Genomic DNA, 13504 nt, shown 5'->3' with positions numbered 1-13504 from the left:
GATGGATAGTCATGCACCACCAGGTAGTCACATATAAAACACAGACATCTGAGTAACATCCGACATGTCTGGTGGTACCGTATAAGAGCCATTTCTGTGTTTGTCTGTTCCAGATGACTCCAGGTTTGGAAAGCAGAGCCTTGTATCATTTCTTTTGTTTTTCCAATTCTACTACTGTTATTATTATTATATTGTTTTTGCTCTGCTGAGAGTGAGAGTAGTTATTTCAGGCATCCAGCTTTCAGAAGTAAATGTGCAGGTAATTTTCTGCAGAGACAATGTGAGATGACTGACAGTTGGAGCACTTCCAAGGCTCGGGTGGGCATGAATCTGTCCTGGTTTAATTATCAATAGAAAACATACAGAAAAGAAATGTTAGGAAATATCTTGTTCTTAAACAAAAAGTCAGTCAAGCCTGTGTACTGTAAATAAAGACTTCTGAAAGAGGTCAACTATGGCTCACAAGGATCATTTTGGTTAAAAAAAAAAAAAAAAAAATGCACACACAAATACTTTGACCAATAATCAGAAAATTAACTGCTTAAAACCACCGAATGTGCCATCACGTTTCTACAACGTTTCTACTATTGCAGCTTTAAGTGGATACACTAAAATATGCAGCTTGATAAGAATTATATAATAAAAACAATCTCCGAGTCTCACCCTTTGCCGATCAGCTCACACACACATAAATACACACACACACACACACACACACCGTAAAAGTCCAGGGGAGATGCAGGTGTTAATGAGGGGGAGGAATGTGGAGAGGCGGTTGAGCTGCCCTTGGCTGTCTCCCCCCTCAGGTGCTTTATGCTCTGCTGTGAGAGCCTCCCTCACCCTGAAACACATGGTCACAGGACAGCAGGGTTAACACGGCACAAAGCGTCTTTTGTGCTGCACACAGACAAACACCCGCCTTCCAGTAAGACAACAACAACAACGTCATCCTTGAGTAAAGAGGTTACATAAAGGTTAAACTCAATTACACCGAAGGAGAGAAAACAACAGATACAAACTGAAGACTCTGTAACAGAGATAGAGAAAGTGTGACGACAGTCCCAAGTTATCCCCATTCCTTTCATTCACTCTGCTCAGACCTGATGATAGCCTTCATTTTCTGTATCTTTGTGTCTCTTATCTCCTGCCATCCTTTCTCTTTACCTCTCTCCAGAACTGCACGAGCCCATTTCATTTTTCTGTATCTCTGCCTATCATTTATTTACTCTCCTCTAGCATCTCTTCTTCTCTCCACCTCCTTCTCTTTCCCCTCAGGTACCTGTTGCTCTGACAGACTCTCTCCAGTCTGCTGCGAACAGGACTCGGATAAACCTTGCACTCACTCACAAACAGCGCACAGCACACCCTCCGCACTAGCCAGCCTCGATACCTACGATAGAAAACACACAATGCAGAGGCAGAAAGTGTGCATAGTGAGTGTGGTGGTACATGAAATTACTGTATGTTTGCTTTAATGCTGTAGATGCTATCGATACCTAGTGTGCGTCTCGTTGACACTCAGAAGGTTGTGGAAACCGAGGGAGGAGCTTTGTCCGAGCTTCTTACGCTGTCAGACAGAAAACCATTCATCTTGTGAAAGACACAGCTGAAGGATGCCTTCTGAAAGGGAACATCTATAAAAGCATCCTCAACTTCACTAAACAAGCTTAGTGTGTCATGTAAGGTCATCATCTTTTCAGTCAGTGAAATACTCAGTTGCATTATAATTTGGACTTGGAAGCAAATCAACAGCACTTAGATTATAGAAATTAAGTTTGCTGGATGGTATCAACATACAGCCTCCCTCTCTCATTTCATTAGTCTCATTTTTCTACCCTCCCTTTTCTCTCTCTTCCCTTCTTTGGCCTCCACACTACACACTCACCAGGCTGTCTGGAGTGCACTGGTGGCAGCACTGGCCCACAAGTGGTCTGAACTTTCCCAGACAGGGAGACACAGTCTTCAGCTTTTTCTTGATCTTTAATTCCCATGAGAGCTGAGGTGGAAGGAAACACAATAATGCAAACAAGATGTCACATACATTGTTGAACGGGATACAGTCCTCATGAAATGCAGCCATGCCCACTTTTATAAATGATAGTGATTCATTAGGATTGGACCTGCCTTCCCTATTGGCAGGAGTTTAGGACAGCATAAGTCAGAGGTGCCTGATTGGATGTGTGACAAATTTACTCAAGGTTTCCCCCTGGAAAATGTTGAGCCAAGGCTGGTAAGCTACCAAAATCTTGACACATCTGGGTGACCACACTTATCAGGAACTGAACATGTGTTTGCTGTGTGAAATAGAGCTTCTGCTAGTTAATGTTTTAATTCATGAAAGGGTATTCATTTTCAGCCATGGTTACAGCGTGGCTTTACAGAGAAATGTCTGTCTGTCCATTTGTCCACCACTTTCAACATCTAATAGATGGATTGGCACAAATTTTGTACAGACATTCATGGTTCCCTTACCTAGTTGATATTTGTGGTTTTGAGTGAAAAGTCTCAACAACTAGTTTGCTGCGGACATTTATGTGCCCCCTTCAGGATGGGATGAAATATATTCACTTTGTTGAAACTTGTCTTTTTATTTAGCACCATCATCAGGTCAAAATTTTAATATGTCCAATGTTAAACTGAGATGCATGTTCGCATTTAGCTTAAAACACTGCTGTGCCTGAATGCAGCCTCACAGAGCCACTAGCATGGCTGCAGAGTCTTGATATGGTGTTATCAGGGATGGTCTTTTTTTCAGTTGTGGTGGCACAACTCCGTTATAAAATAATGCAGGAAACCCTCGTGCTGTGCGATACGTTTCAGTTGTTTTATTTTTTGTTTTTAACATAAATTACAGGAAAGATGTTTTAATAGCGAGTGGATACATTTATTTGTCAAAGTAAATTTATTGAATTTAATTGACACCAAACTAAATTTTATTTTACTACTCTTTGAGAATATAACAGTGTTGGTAAATTACAAGAACAAGAATTAGCCGGTTTTTAAATCTTTGCATTTTTGAGCTTGTCTGGATTTTTATTTTGAGTTATGATTCCTGTGTTGCTGTAACTGGTTAAATTCTGATCAATCCACAGGATCAAGCAATAACTTGCAGTGCAGTAAATATTAATAAATAGCCATATTAGACCCAGTGTCAGGCAATCAGTACGCATCAGGCATAAACAACTCACTGAAGCACAGACCGCACTGTGTACTGTATACTAATCACCCAGACTTAAGGTCTCCTGCAGGCAAATTGACTGCTGGTCAGTCCTCCAAATATTTGCGTTATTATTATTAACAGCAACCATACCATTAATTATCATGCAGTATGTGTGTGTGGGCTGTTAGTGTCTTAAACGAAGTGTTCGTTAGTATTCAGACTGATTACCCCGTTTAGACATAAGGGGCTAATGAATCTCCTAAAATCAATGACACTTTCACCTGACTGAGTGATGATGATGGATTCCAGAAAACAGAGCAGCTGAATGAATCAGTGTCTTGCCATGAAAGGTTGATTTAAAGACAAAACATTACTTTAATGACAAAACTTGGATCAAACTATCAATAATTTAAATTACAATTTAATGACCATACGGAGGAATAGAAGCAGTGAACTGTACCAGTCTGCAGGCTTATAAATTTTAGTATTATCAGAGCAAAACCACATACCAGACTGAAACCCACATCTTAAAAGGAATATTTCAACAATTTGGGAAATATGATTGTTTGCTTTCTTAGCAAGAGTTAGATGTGAAAATCAATAGCACCCTCATGTCTTTGTGTTAAGTATGAAGGTGAAGTCTGGAGGACTAGCTTAGCTTAGCATAAGCATAAAGGGGAAATCTTGCTGGTTTAACCCATACACAAAAAGAAATGTTTAAACCATTTGTGGCTTTAGGGGGACTTCCATGCTATAAATATTTATTGACAACTAATAGTTTATTCATCCTCCCAGCTTCTGTACAACATCTCCGCTGGTTGTCTGACAACCTCACAGTGGTAGTTACAGCACGTAACTCTCTGTAAAACTACCAGTTGGCTTTTTTTTTACAATTCGTTTTGTGTACAGATTAAGCAAATAAGCTCAATCAGTGAGCTTTAAAGCTGCTGATAGCTTTGGATAGAACCAGGCTAACTGTTTCCCCCTGTTGTTATCCAACTCTTTGCCAGTAAGCAAATAAATGCATTTCCCCAAATTTTGACCGATTCCTTTCAAAATTGTGTCCACTTTCCGTTGAATCAGTACAACTCTCTCTCTGATACAAATCCTGTGCACTGAGAGACATCAAACAGAATTAAGCACATGGGGCCGCGCATGTTCTCTTGTGATTGTGAAGAACAAAGAGTTTGAGATTAGCGCACAAGGATAAAGAGGGAGATGACAGTGGAGAGAGTCATGCAGGCAGCGCTCTTACAGCAGGTCTGTTCTGTTGAATGGGTGGAAGAACCATGTCTTTGTTTATCCCGTCATTCTTCTCCTGCACCATGTTGAGCCCCCTGCAGACTTCTTCCCAAAGACCTACCAAAGCAAAGACTAGGGGGAAAAAAAGAAGAGTATATTTATAAAGCATTATGTTAAAATCCCCCCCAACCCCAACAAAAAAAGACAAAAACACAAAACCACATTCACTAAAATACACATACACACACAATCTCAGTGTGACAAAAAATTTAATTTTGTCCCGTGGCCCTTGGCAGGAGAGCGTTGGCAGCACTCACCGATCTATCACTCTGTGCCCATAGCTACAATTTCACCCATCTAACTAGCACTTCTTTCCCTCCACCATTGCAAATACTCTCAAATTCTTCACCTTCCTTACATTGCTGTCAAGTTAAGGGAGAGAAGCTTCTTGCTGCCGGTTTCCTTTTGTTGGTTTCATATTGTTTCCTCTTATTGCACTGGTGACAAATTTTAGTTTAAAAGTTTTGGGCTTACTTCTGTATGCAGGGAAGAATAAAACAAGGACAAAACTGCCATTAAGAAGTTTTGAGATTGAGAAAAACTCAGGGCTGTCTGTGCTCAGCAATGTATAGATGTAACAGGGCAGACCTTCAGTAGAGGGTTATAAATCATTAAAAGCAGAGTACATAGCCATCAGCTGAAAAACAGCTGTTATGTAACAGATGCCGGTCCCTTGCCCACTCACAAACCAACAATAATGAAAGTTGGCAACAAAGGTCACATTGTAATACGATCTAGCTTATATAGGTTACCTAATTGATAGTGTTGGCCGTGTTGGTGCTTAAATGAGTAATCATCTCAGATTAAGGTAGATTTAATACAGATCAAGAGCCGGGGCACACTCTCCAAAGAGAGGGCTAAGCCAATATAAAAGTCACCATCCTGAGAGAGCTCCCCTTTAGTTTGTGTAAGGATTTATTTCAACTACAAAAGGATGATGACATGAACTGCTGTCATGCTGTGGCACAAACTATCTTCCAACAAATCTTTCTGTGGTTACACCCATCAGATTCAGGAGTCTCATTAGGTTCAATGCATGACTTTTCCTTTGCGTGTGTCTCCCACTCTGCTGATCCCACTCAGCCCCATTAACTTTGCTAATTTAAAGCTAAGCCTTCCCCATGGGGAGGTGCTCCATTTCAACTGGCTCAAGTTCCCACATTCATTACCAAGTCCAGTGGGAAAAAAAAGACATTGATAAGAGGTTCCCAGGGCTCGGAGATGCTTTGCAGGTGCAGAGAGTGATGGAGGAGACAAGGCAGCAAAACGGCGAGTAAAGGGTGTAAAACTGTAAATTACACAGCCAGGGAATCAGCAAAGGCTCTTATAGGGTTATATAAGCCACTCCAGAAGGAATACAAGACCACATGGGAACAGCTAGAGATAGTGGTACGCCAAGGCCAGATGTGTAACACTACAAACAAAGAGTTTCATATAGTAGGCCCCCCCTCACAGAGGCTTATTTGTTAACACATAACATAAAAATGTACACACTGATACCTAGAGACATGACAGGGATACAGATCTGGGCTGCAGGTCTCTCCTTGTAACATGCACATTTATGCTTGCTCTGTTCTTCCTCCCCTCAGAAGTGAATCGATCAATTATAGTCTTTAATTAATAAGCTGTAGTTCGCTAATTTGATAGCCAAGACCAAAGTGGGCCCATGATGAGAGAGGATTAAAAATCAGAGGCCATTAGTAGCTGCCAGGTCAGATTAGATTGAAGATAATTTTAGCAGCAGTCGAAGCAATGTTGGTTGGTGTGCTAAGTCTATTCCCAAAAACGCTGACTGATTAATGAGGGCTTTCAATATACTCAGGGTATATTTGAAAAGGAAAAAGACACAAAATTAAGAATTTCAATCAGATCAGATTTCTATCTAGGTATGTTTGTTTTTGTTTGGCAGGTCAGCCCATCCACACACACATGCAGCATTAACAGGAAACTTAATTTAGAATTGAGTTTTTCCCTAAATTTATGTATAGATACGAATGTGACATACTGTTCAAAGCAGTAAACAGCAAATTACAGTTAAAAAAAAATCACCCTATTTAATTCTGACTTTTCTAACAGAGGTACAGACACCAAAATGGTACAGCAAAGCCATTACTATTAAATGCAAGGAAAACGGAAAAAAGTGGACCATGAAGCAACCTCAAGGTCTCATGTGACAACAGCAGACATATAATTGAGGTTACTATAGCAATACACAAAGATGGCACACACTGAAAACGCAACTGAAGAATCTCACAGCTATAAGCTGTATGTTTGAGCCACATGAGCTTTAAACAACCTGAACTGATAATACTAAAGAGCAGCATTGCAATCGTTGACCTTACAAGAAACCAAATGGAAAGTCTGAATGAACGGAAAAACAAGATCTGCACTGTATTTTTACTGTGTGTGTATTTAATTCTGAGACATGTTAGTCACATGTTAGTGAGCTAAAGTTTTACAATAAAATATATTAAAGTAGTATAACATCACTGCCAATTCATAGTTAATTTAAAAAAACTCACCTGCTGATTAGCTTGACAAAATTCCCCACAATGGAGCTGTCTGTCTCGGCTGTGTTTAGCTAATTAGACTAATGACCTGTCAATCACTCACAGGCGACAGAAAGGGGCAGTATTCAATATTTGGACATTTCTTCTTTGCAAGTTTTTAAAACCAGCATCAGCATAGACAAAAGAATTAAAACAATTTAGTCAAATAACATGTGAGCAATTAAACCAGTACTTAATGACATCTTTATGACCTAATGGCAAGCCCATCTACACAATTAACATTTATTTAATTCACAATTTTGAGACAGTCTCTCACTATAATGGGGTCACACAATGGAAAGTAAATTATGTTCATCTCCATCTCCCAGAGTTTTTACAAACATATGAAGAGTGGAGTGTAAATCAGGACAGGATTCATAAAACAGCATCGTTAATATGTCTGAATCTGCAGCAGCAGACTAACTGGAAGAAAGTAGACACACAGTGGTATTGTAATAAAATGAATAACATCAATATGAGCCAAATGACCGTGGAAATGACGAGTTATCAGATAATCGGCAAAAACGTCAACATTATGCAGCTCTAGACAGGATCGAAAGTGGCTTCACTGTTAGCAGGTGCTGTTTGCCTTAATCCTAAATCCAGTATAATCACAACAGGTTAACTGTATTAGCATCTGACTTTTTTTTGACAATGACCATTGACTTAGTTACACAATGTGGAGTAAAAACATTTATAGTCAATCTGTGACTTACAATGACTGTGACAAATGTTTGCTGCTGGCAGAGAATGTCTCCTCTCGCTGAAAAGAAAAATTTTAATCAGAGTATCACTTCGGCAAAGACGGGATAAATGAGAAAATCCAGTGGTACATAGTGTATTTGGAGATAGCATTAACAGCACGTCTTTGACATGCTTATGAGCCTTCTTAAACAAACCAATGGGGAGTGAGGATTCTGCTGAGCAGGCAGATAGATAACGCCACAGGGACATCAACGTGATGGGCTTTTTTTATTTACAGTCTGCGAGTAAACCAGGCTATTCGGAAGGAATGATAATATGGTAAACACACACGACTATGCACCTGGATGCATCAACTGTCTCTGTTTCACTGTTCACACACATAGAGAAAATCAATCTGTGAATCAGTAGCTGTGCGTCATGGAGCCAGAGAGTATCATTGATTTCCTTGAACAAAAAGAATTATTTATCCTTCCTTACTCTGCTCTCTTCCTCCTTTTAGTTTCACACTGTGACAGAGCTATGGCCAATTGCACCTCTATCTGATTACTGATGACCTTTTCCTCATTTATGGGAAAGGCTGCTTATGTTATTTAATTTCAATTTTAATTTAAATTTGTCAACACATGATGTGGCTTATAACAGAGTACTATTAGACCACTGAAGACATAGAATACTTAATACAAGGACCTCCTGCCAATCCTCTTTCAGTTAGTTTTTAAAAACTAACTACTTTTGGTTTGTATTTGTTGCCTTTCTCACCTGCATCAACTATTTCCAATATAATACGCACTACTGCATGTGTTAAACCATGTGTAAATGCATTGCCTCAGAAAACATTGGTGCAATTAATGTGGAAAATGTCTGCATTTCAAAACAAATTAACCACCTCAAAATGAACTACCTGACCATAATACAGATGTTGTTTGTTTATTTTAGCTTTGAAAAACAAATTAGTGGAGTGAAAATCTTCTTTAGCATTTTGAACAAGTAGTTTGAACAGTACAATAATAACTTTTGTTACACAGTATGTCATTTAAGGCCCCTCACAGGTGTTTTCACTTGATAGAGCCTGATGATTCTCTGACCTCTTCTTGGGTCTTAGTCGTATACAGACTGTGCTCGTTTGACATCTCCCTTACTTTCTTGTTCAGGATGGGACCTTTTCCCTTAACAACTGGCTGTACTACATTTGGTTGTGCCAAGGTACCACTTCTTACATAGCGGCAAGAGTGGGGAAACCTGCAGGTGGCACATGAGGAAGCAGGTGCACTGCTGAATCTCTTTAAGCTGATATTCAAAAAGCAGCAGGTAGCAGAGACGCCGCGGTTAACTTTAATCTAATCTTTTCACAGCTTTCAAGTGTTGGCAAAGACAGTACAGAACCTTTTCTGTTCGGATTAAGCCACTAAAACTCATGCTGGCGCTGTTGGTACACATGGTTTTTTGTTTACTTGCTGCACAGAGCAAGTCGACATGAGCGGCATTTGTGTGCTCTACAGAAATAGAGTGAAAACCATGTCCAGGCACCACCAAATGGGCTTTTATAGGGTTTTTGAAGTGGGAGGAGCTGTTTTGGGACCCCTTGTTCCGGACGTAAAAATCCTAATTATTATTCCCATAGACATTATGTGACTCACAGTTTGAGTGCTTCTACAGTTTGGATCGGCATGAAACTCTCTTGGTTAAATCATCAGTACAAAAGATGAGCAACTGCGTTAGAAAATATCTGGTTCTTCAGTAAAAAGTCACAGATTTTACAATCTGCAGAGTGAAATCAGTTCACTTTCAAATTCTGGGTCACTTTTGAGTGAATTCAGTATCTATAGCTATTGTTTACAACTTCAGTCAACATTTTTAATTATTTACCGCTCTGATTCGTGCCCATGGCTTCTTCTCCATAGCAACGGCGGCCAAGATTGTGGATATTTTAGTATTCTTAGCCGTCCGTCACATCAAAATCATGGCCAAAATGTGAATTCTCAGAAACAAAGTTGAAATAATTGAAACTGGTGGTCACAATATAAACCTATAGGATTGTTACATTATCTGAGAGAGTCCTGTGCTTCCATGTTAAGTAATATTGAGGATATCACTTTAAGAGAGATTTGAAATGGGAACACAAAAAGGGGAAAAACACTTCTGGATGCAGTCCGACCGATATATCAGTCAGCTGATATTGGCCTATCACAGATATATCAGTATTAGTGTACATGTTGTCCGATATGTGCCGATATTTGTTTTTATTTTTTAAAGTTATAATGGCAGCATTTTATTTATATTTGATCCTTTTCCTAATTCAAGTTTAATATATGTGTACATATGTTTTTTGTTCTATGTGGGGTTTTTTATTAATAGTAATTTATAATTGTTAAATTCTCGGTGAAGTTTAGTGTTTCAGTGCATTGATGTCATTTTATACAATAAAGTTTATTGTTAAACTGTAAAATATCATGCCTCCATTACATATCTTTGTCACAAGTGTTTGATAACCACATTTGAGGACTCACTGCAAAAAATGTGCGTTTATGTATATATTTTATGTATATTTTCTTACTCCCTAATATCGGCATTGGCCCCAAAAAAACAGTATTGGTCGGGCCCTAGTAGCGACCCTCCCACTTTGCAACTCTCTTAGTAAATCGAGTTTGAATTTCCAGCATAGCTCCGCCCAGCATCAGCCTGAGGACTAATTTGCCAGAGTAACTGAACACCCGTGTGGGTGAGCAAGGCATTTAATAGTTTCCTGTTTAATGGCAGTACTCCAAACCAGCTTTGGGACAAGCTGTACTCTCACGTGGGAATCTGCTCATAACATAGTAAAAGAGAAAGAAGTTAAACTGGACATTCTAGTGAGAGTACATGTGGCCTACATAGCTAAATAAATCATCAGTGCCGGTCACCAAAAGACTCATCTCATGACTAATTAATAAAGTGTCTTTCCACAGCTTGATTGTCCAACAAGTGATTAAATTTGCACTGAAGTTCACCTAACTACAGTTGAGCAAAATCCTCTCAGGATCAAGGCTGATCACCTGAGTTGATAAATGTCCCATTCACATTTTTATGTGTACTACTCAGTTTCTGACATGGTTTTATTGTTGAAATATCTGAGATAAGATATGTTTCTGCCCTTTGGGTGACCCCCGCTCATCTTGTCACAAAAACAAGGCCAAGACAGAACAAGATCAAATATGTTTGTGTGAGAGATAGAGAGAATCAAATGAGTACAAAAAAAAAGCATGAATTTTTGTGACTTTTGATGTTCTTTCATGCAAACAACATTAAAGCATGCACAAAAAATGAAGTTATGATTGAGGGAAAACAGGAGGGGGGAGAGAGGCAGAGTGGAAAAAGAGCTGCTTGGAAAAGAGAGATCAGATTGTTTTCAACTAACAGGATCTGATGATAATTACACTGATCATCGTGTTTTTGACTAACAGGATCTGATGATAATTACACTGATCACTGAGCCGTTTCTATCAGACACTGTTGGATAAAAAGGTTTCTACCTCCCATTGGATTCACAAAAAAGGAGAGTACTAATTACATGTCTGATACCCATCATCTCTCCCCCCTTCACACCTCCATCCATTTCTCCCTCTCTCTATCCATTTCTCCCTCTCTCCTACCTTTAAACAGGTTTTCATCACTCCCTGACTGCCATGATGTTTTATTAACTACTGTGGGATACAAGACACCTGAGCCAACCTGCCTGGTTTAAACAGACTGCGGTAAGGGTGACGGGTGAGGGGTGCGGCTATGCTTCTCCTAAATTCCAAAACAAATGCATATTGTATGCAAGCTGTGGGCCACAAACAAATACTCCCACATGAAACCTAGATGCATACAAATAAGTGCAAATGTGTGAACACGAACCTGAAAAGCTATATCAGGAGAGACCCCTCAAAATGTAATCTATAAACACAATAATGCAACATGATATTGATTCATAAGCCAAAAATATGCCAGAAGGGTTGGCAGCTTTTATGCTGCAGCAAAAAAGACAAGCTGTACACCACATGTGTTAGAGAGAAGGCCGAGAATACACTGATCCAATTGAAAGCATGACTCAGTGGCAAGCCTGACGTTCATGTGTATGCCTATATATTGTACAGTAAGTAAAATTCATCAGCAGCTGAAAATAACTTAGTTATAGAAAGAATTCACTGAATTATATCAAGTCAGCCACACTGAATGACTGTGTCTCTTCTTGAAGTGACAGACAGAAGAGACAGAGATTGAAGAGGTTTGGGGGACAGAGATTCATCATGAGTGGATGCCCTGAAATAACATCTTTTACTTCTTCTACAGAATGGAGTAATTTTCTTGCAGAGATTCCCTGTAGGGCTGGTCTCTTGCATTACAGAGGGATAAGCAGCATGGAGGGATTAAAATAGTGACAAGCAGCACATTCCTCTGAGCTCTGTCAATACTGAACACAGTTATAATGTAACACTAAATATACCTTGAGTGTTGGGGTTAGGGTTAAACTGGGCTCAGACTACAGGAGTTTTGTGCCGACGTATCCCCAATTCACAGAAACCCGACAACTGGAAGAGAAATCTAGTCTGGGACCTTGGACCAATGTTTGGCCCTGATTGTCTGGTAATGTGAGGAGTTTACAGATCCAAATATACCTCCAGAACTACTTGCAGACTCATCGGGCCGCACCGATAATTTCAAACATGTTTGATATTTAGGATTTAAAATCTGGATGATTATGGTGCCACTTTTGGAGCAGGACCACAATAGCCAATGAAAGAGACAAATCGGAGCAGCTGACGGAGTTGCCAAGCAACGGTAAACATTCTAGCCCTTGAGGCTAACATTAGCTAGCATACTGTTGTTGACAGATATTAAAACAGACTGTTAAAATCTCACCTTCAGTTCTCGCTGAAGAACAGACAACCCGCATTAACCGCATCTCCCAAACAAGTTTTTCATCCAGACTGGCTAAGCCTTCTGCTTTTGTATTTTCTCACTGCAAAGCATTAAGTTGTTGCACCATGTCAGTCTCCATCTTGTTTACATCTGCATCCCCATGCGATCATGTGAAGTGGTGCATTGTTTACTCTGGCATGGAAAAAACCTCCCAAAAACAAAAAAATCTATTTCTTTGTATTCTTATATAAAATCCAATCTTGTTTTCTTCCCGTAAAAACAAAATATGACGTGCTTACGTAGGCTTGAACCAACCAATTTTAGCCAATAATATTGTGACATCCACCCATCAATCAATCTTCAACTTTTAGTGGCACAGAGCTAAGATTTATTATGACACGCCCACTTTTCAAAATTCAAATCAAATTCCTCTCAACGTTACGTTCCGCCTGTCTGTCCTGTTTCACTCAGAAACACCTCATAATACAGAAGTTAGATAGTCTCGAAATGCTGTTTCATCTGGACTTTAATAATATCCTGTACTGTGTGATGTGCCATCATTTTCAAATCTTGTAGTGTGCATGGTTGAGATTAGAGAGAAGAACATCTATGAAGTTTCTCCTTATGTGCATGATGCAACCCCATTTCAAGGATTTAAAACTCCTGTCGTCTGATTTTAAAGCTCCTGTAGTCCGAGCCTGGCTTTAGCGAAGTAACTACTCAGCTGTGTACAGTATTTTTAAAGTGGGGCAGACAGGAGGGCTACAATTAATTACTGATTAATGCGGATTATTTTCTCAATTAGTTATTTGGTCTGTAACATGTCAGGAAGTACAGACGTTGCCGAAATTATTGGTACCCTTGCATTTTATTAAAATAATACACCATTTGCCCTGAACAGTGTTGA

General features: G+C 39.4%; 1 protein-coding gene across 18 annotated transcripts in view; it reads right to left on the bottom strand.

Annotated features, from left to right (window-relative positions):
• gpat2 (glycerol-3-phosphate acyltransferase 2, mitochondrial) overlaps positions 1–13504 on the bottom strand; it is a 143429-nt gene that overhangs the window by 27057 nt on the left and 102868 nt on the right. For all 18 annotated transcript variants that reach the window (XM_044375743.1, XM_044375826.1, XM_044375739.1 and 15 more), the window contains 5 exons: positions 4416–4534; positions 1886–1996; positions 1497–1567; positions 1280–1390; positions 719–841 (listed from right to left, as the gene is read on the bottom strand). In XM_044375743.1, coding sequence (XP_044231678.1) covers positions 719–841; positions 1280–1390; positions 1497–1567; positions 1886–1996; positions 4416–4534 — 535 coding nt within the window. The remainder of the gene's footprint in view (positions 1–718; positions 842–1279; positions 1391–1496; positions 1568–1885; positions 1997–4415; positions 4535–13504) is intronic.

Source organism: Thunnus albacares, chromosome 2, assembly GCF_914725855.1.
Source record: "Thunnus albacares chromosome 2, fThuAlb1.1, whole genome shotgun sequence".
Taxonomy (NCBI): domain Eukaryota; kingdom Metazoa; phylum Chordata; class Actinopteri; order Scombriformes; family Scombridae; genus Thunnus; species Thunnus albacares.
Note: the sequence above shows the minus strand (reverse complement) of the source record. Positions and strands in the feature narration are given on the sequence as shown.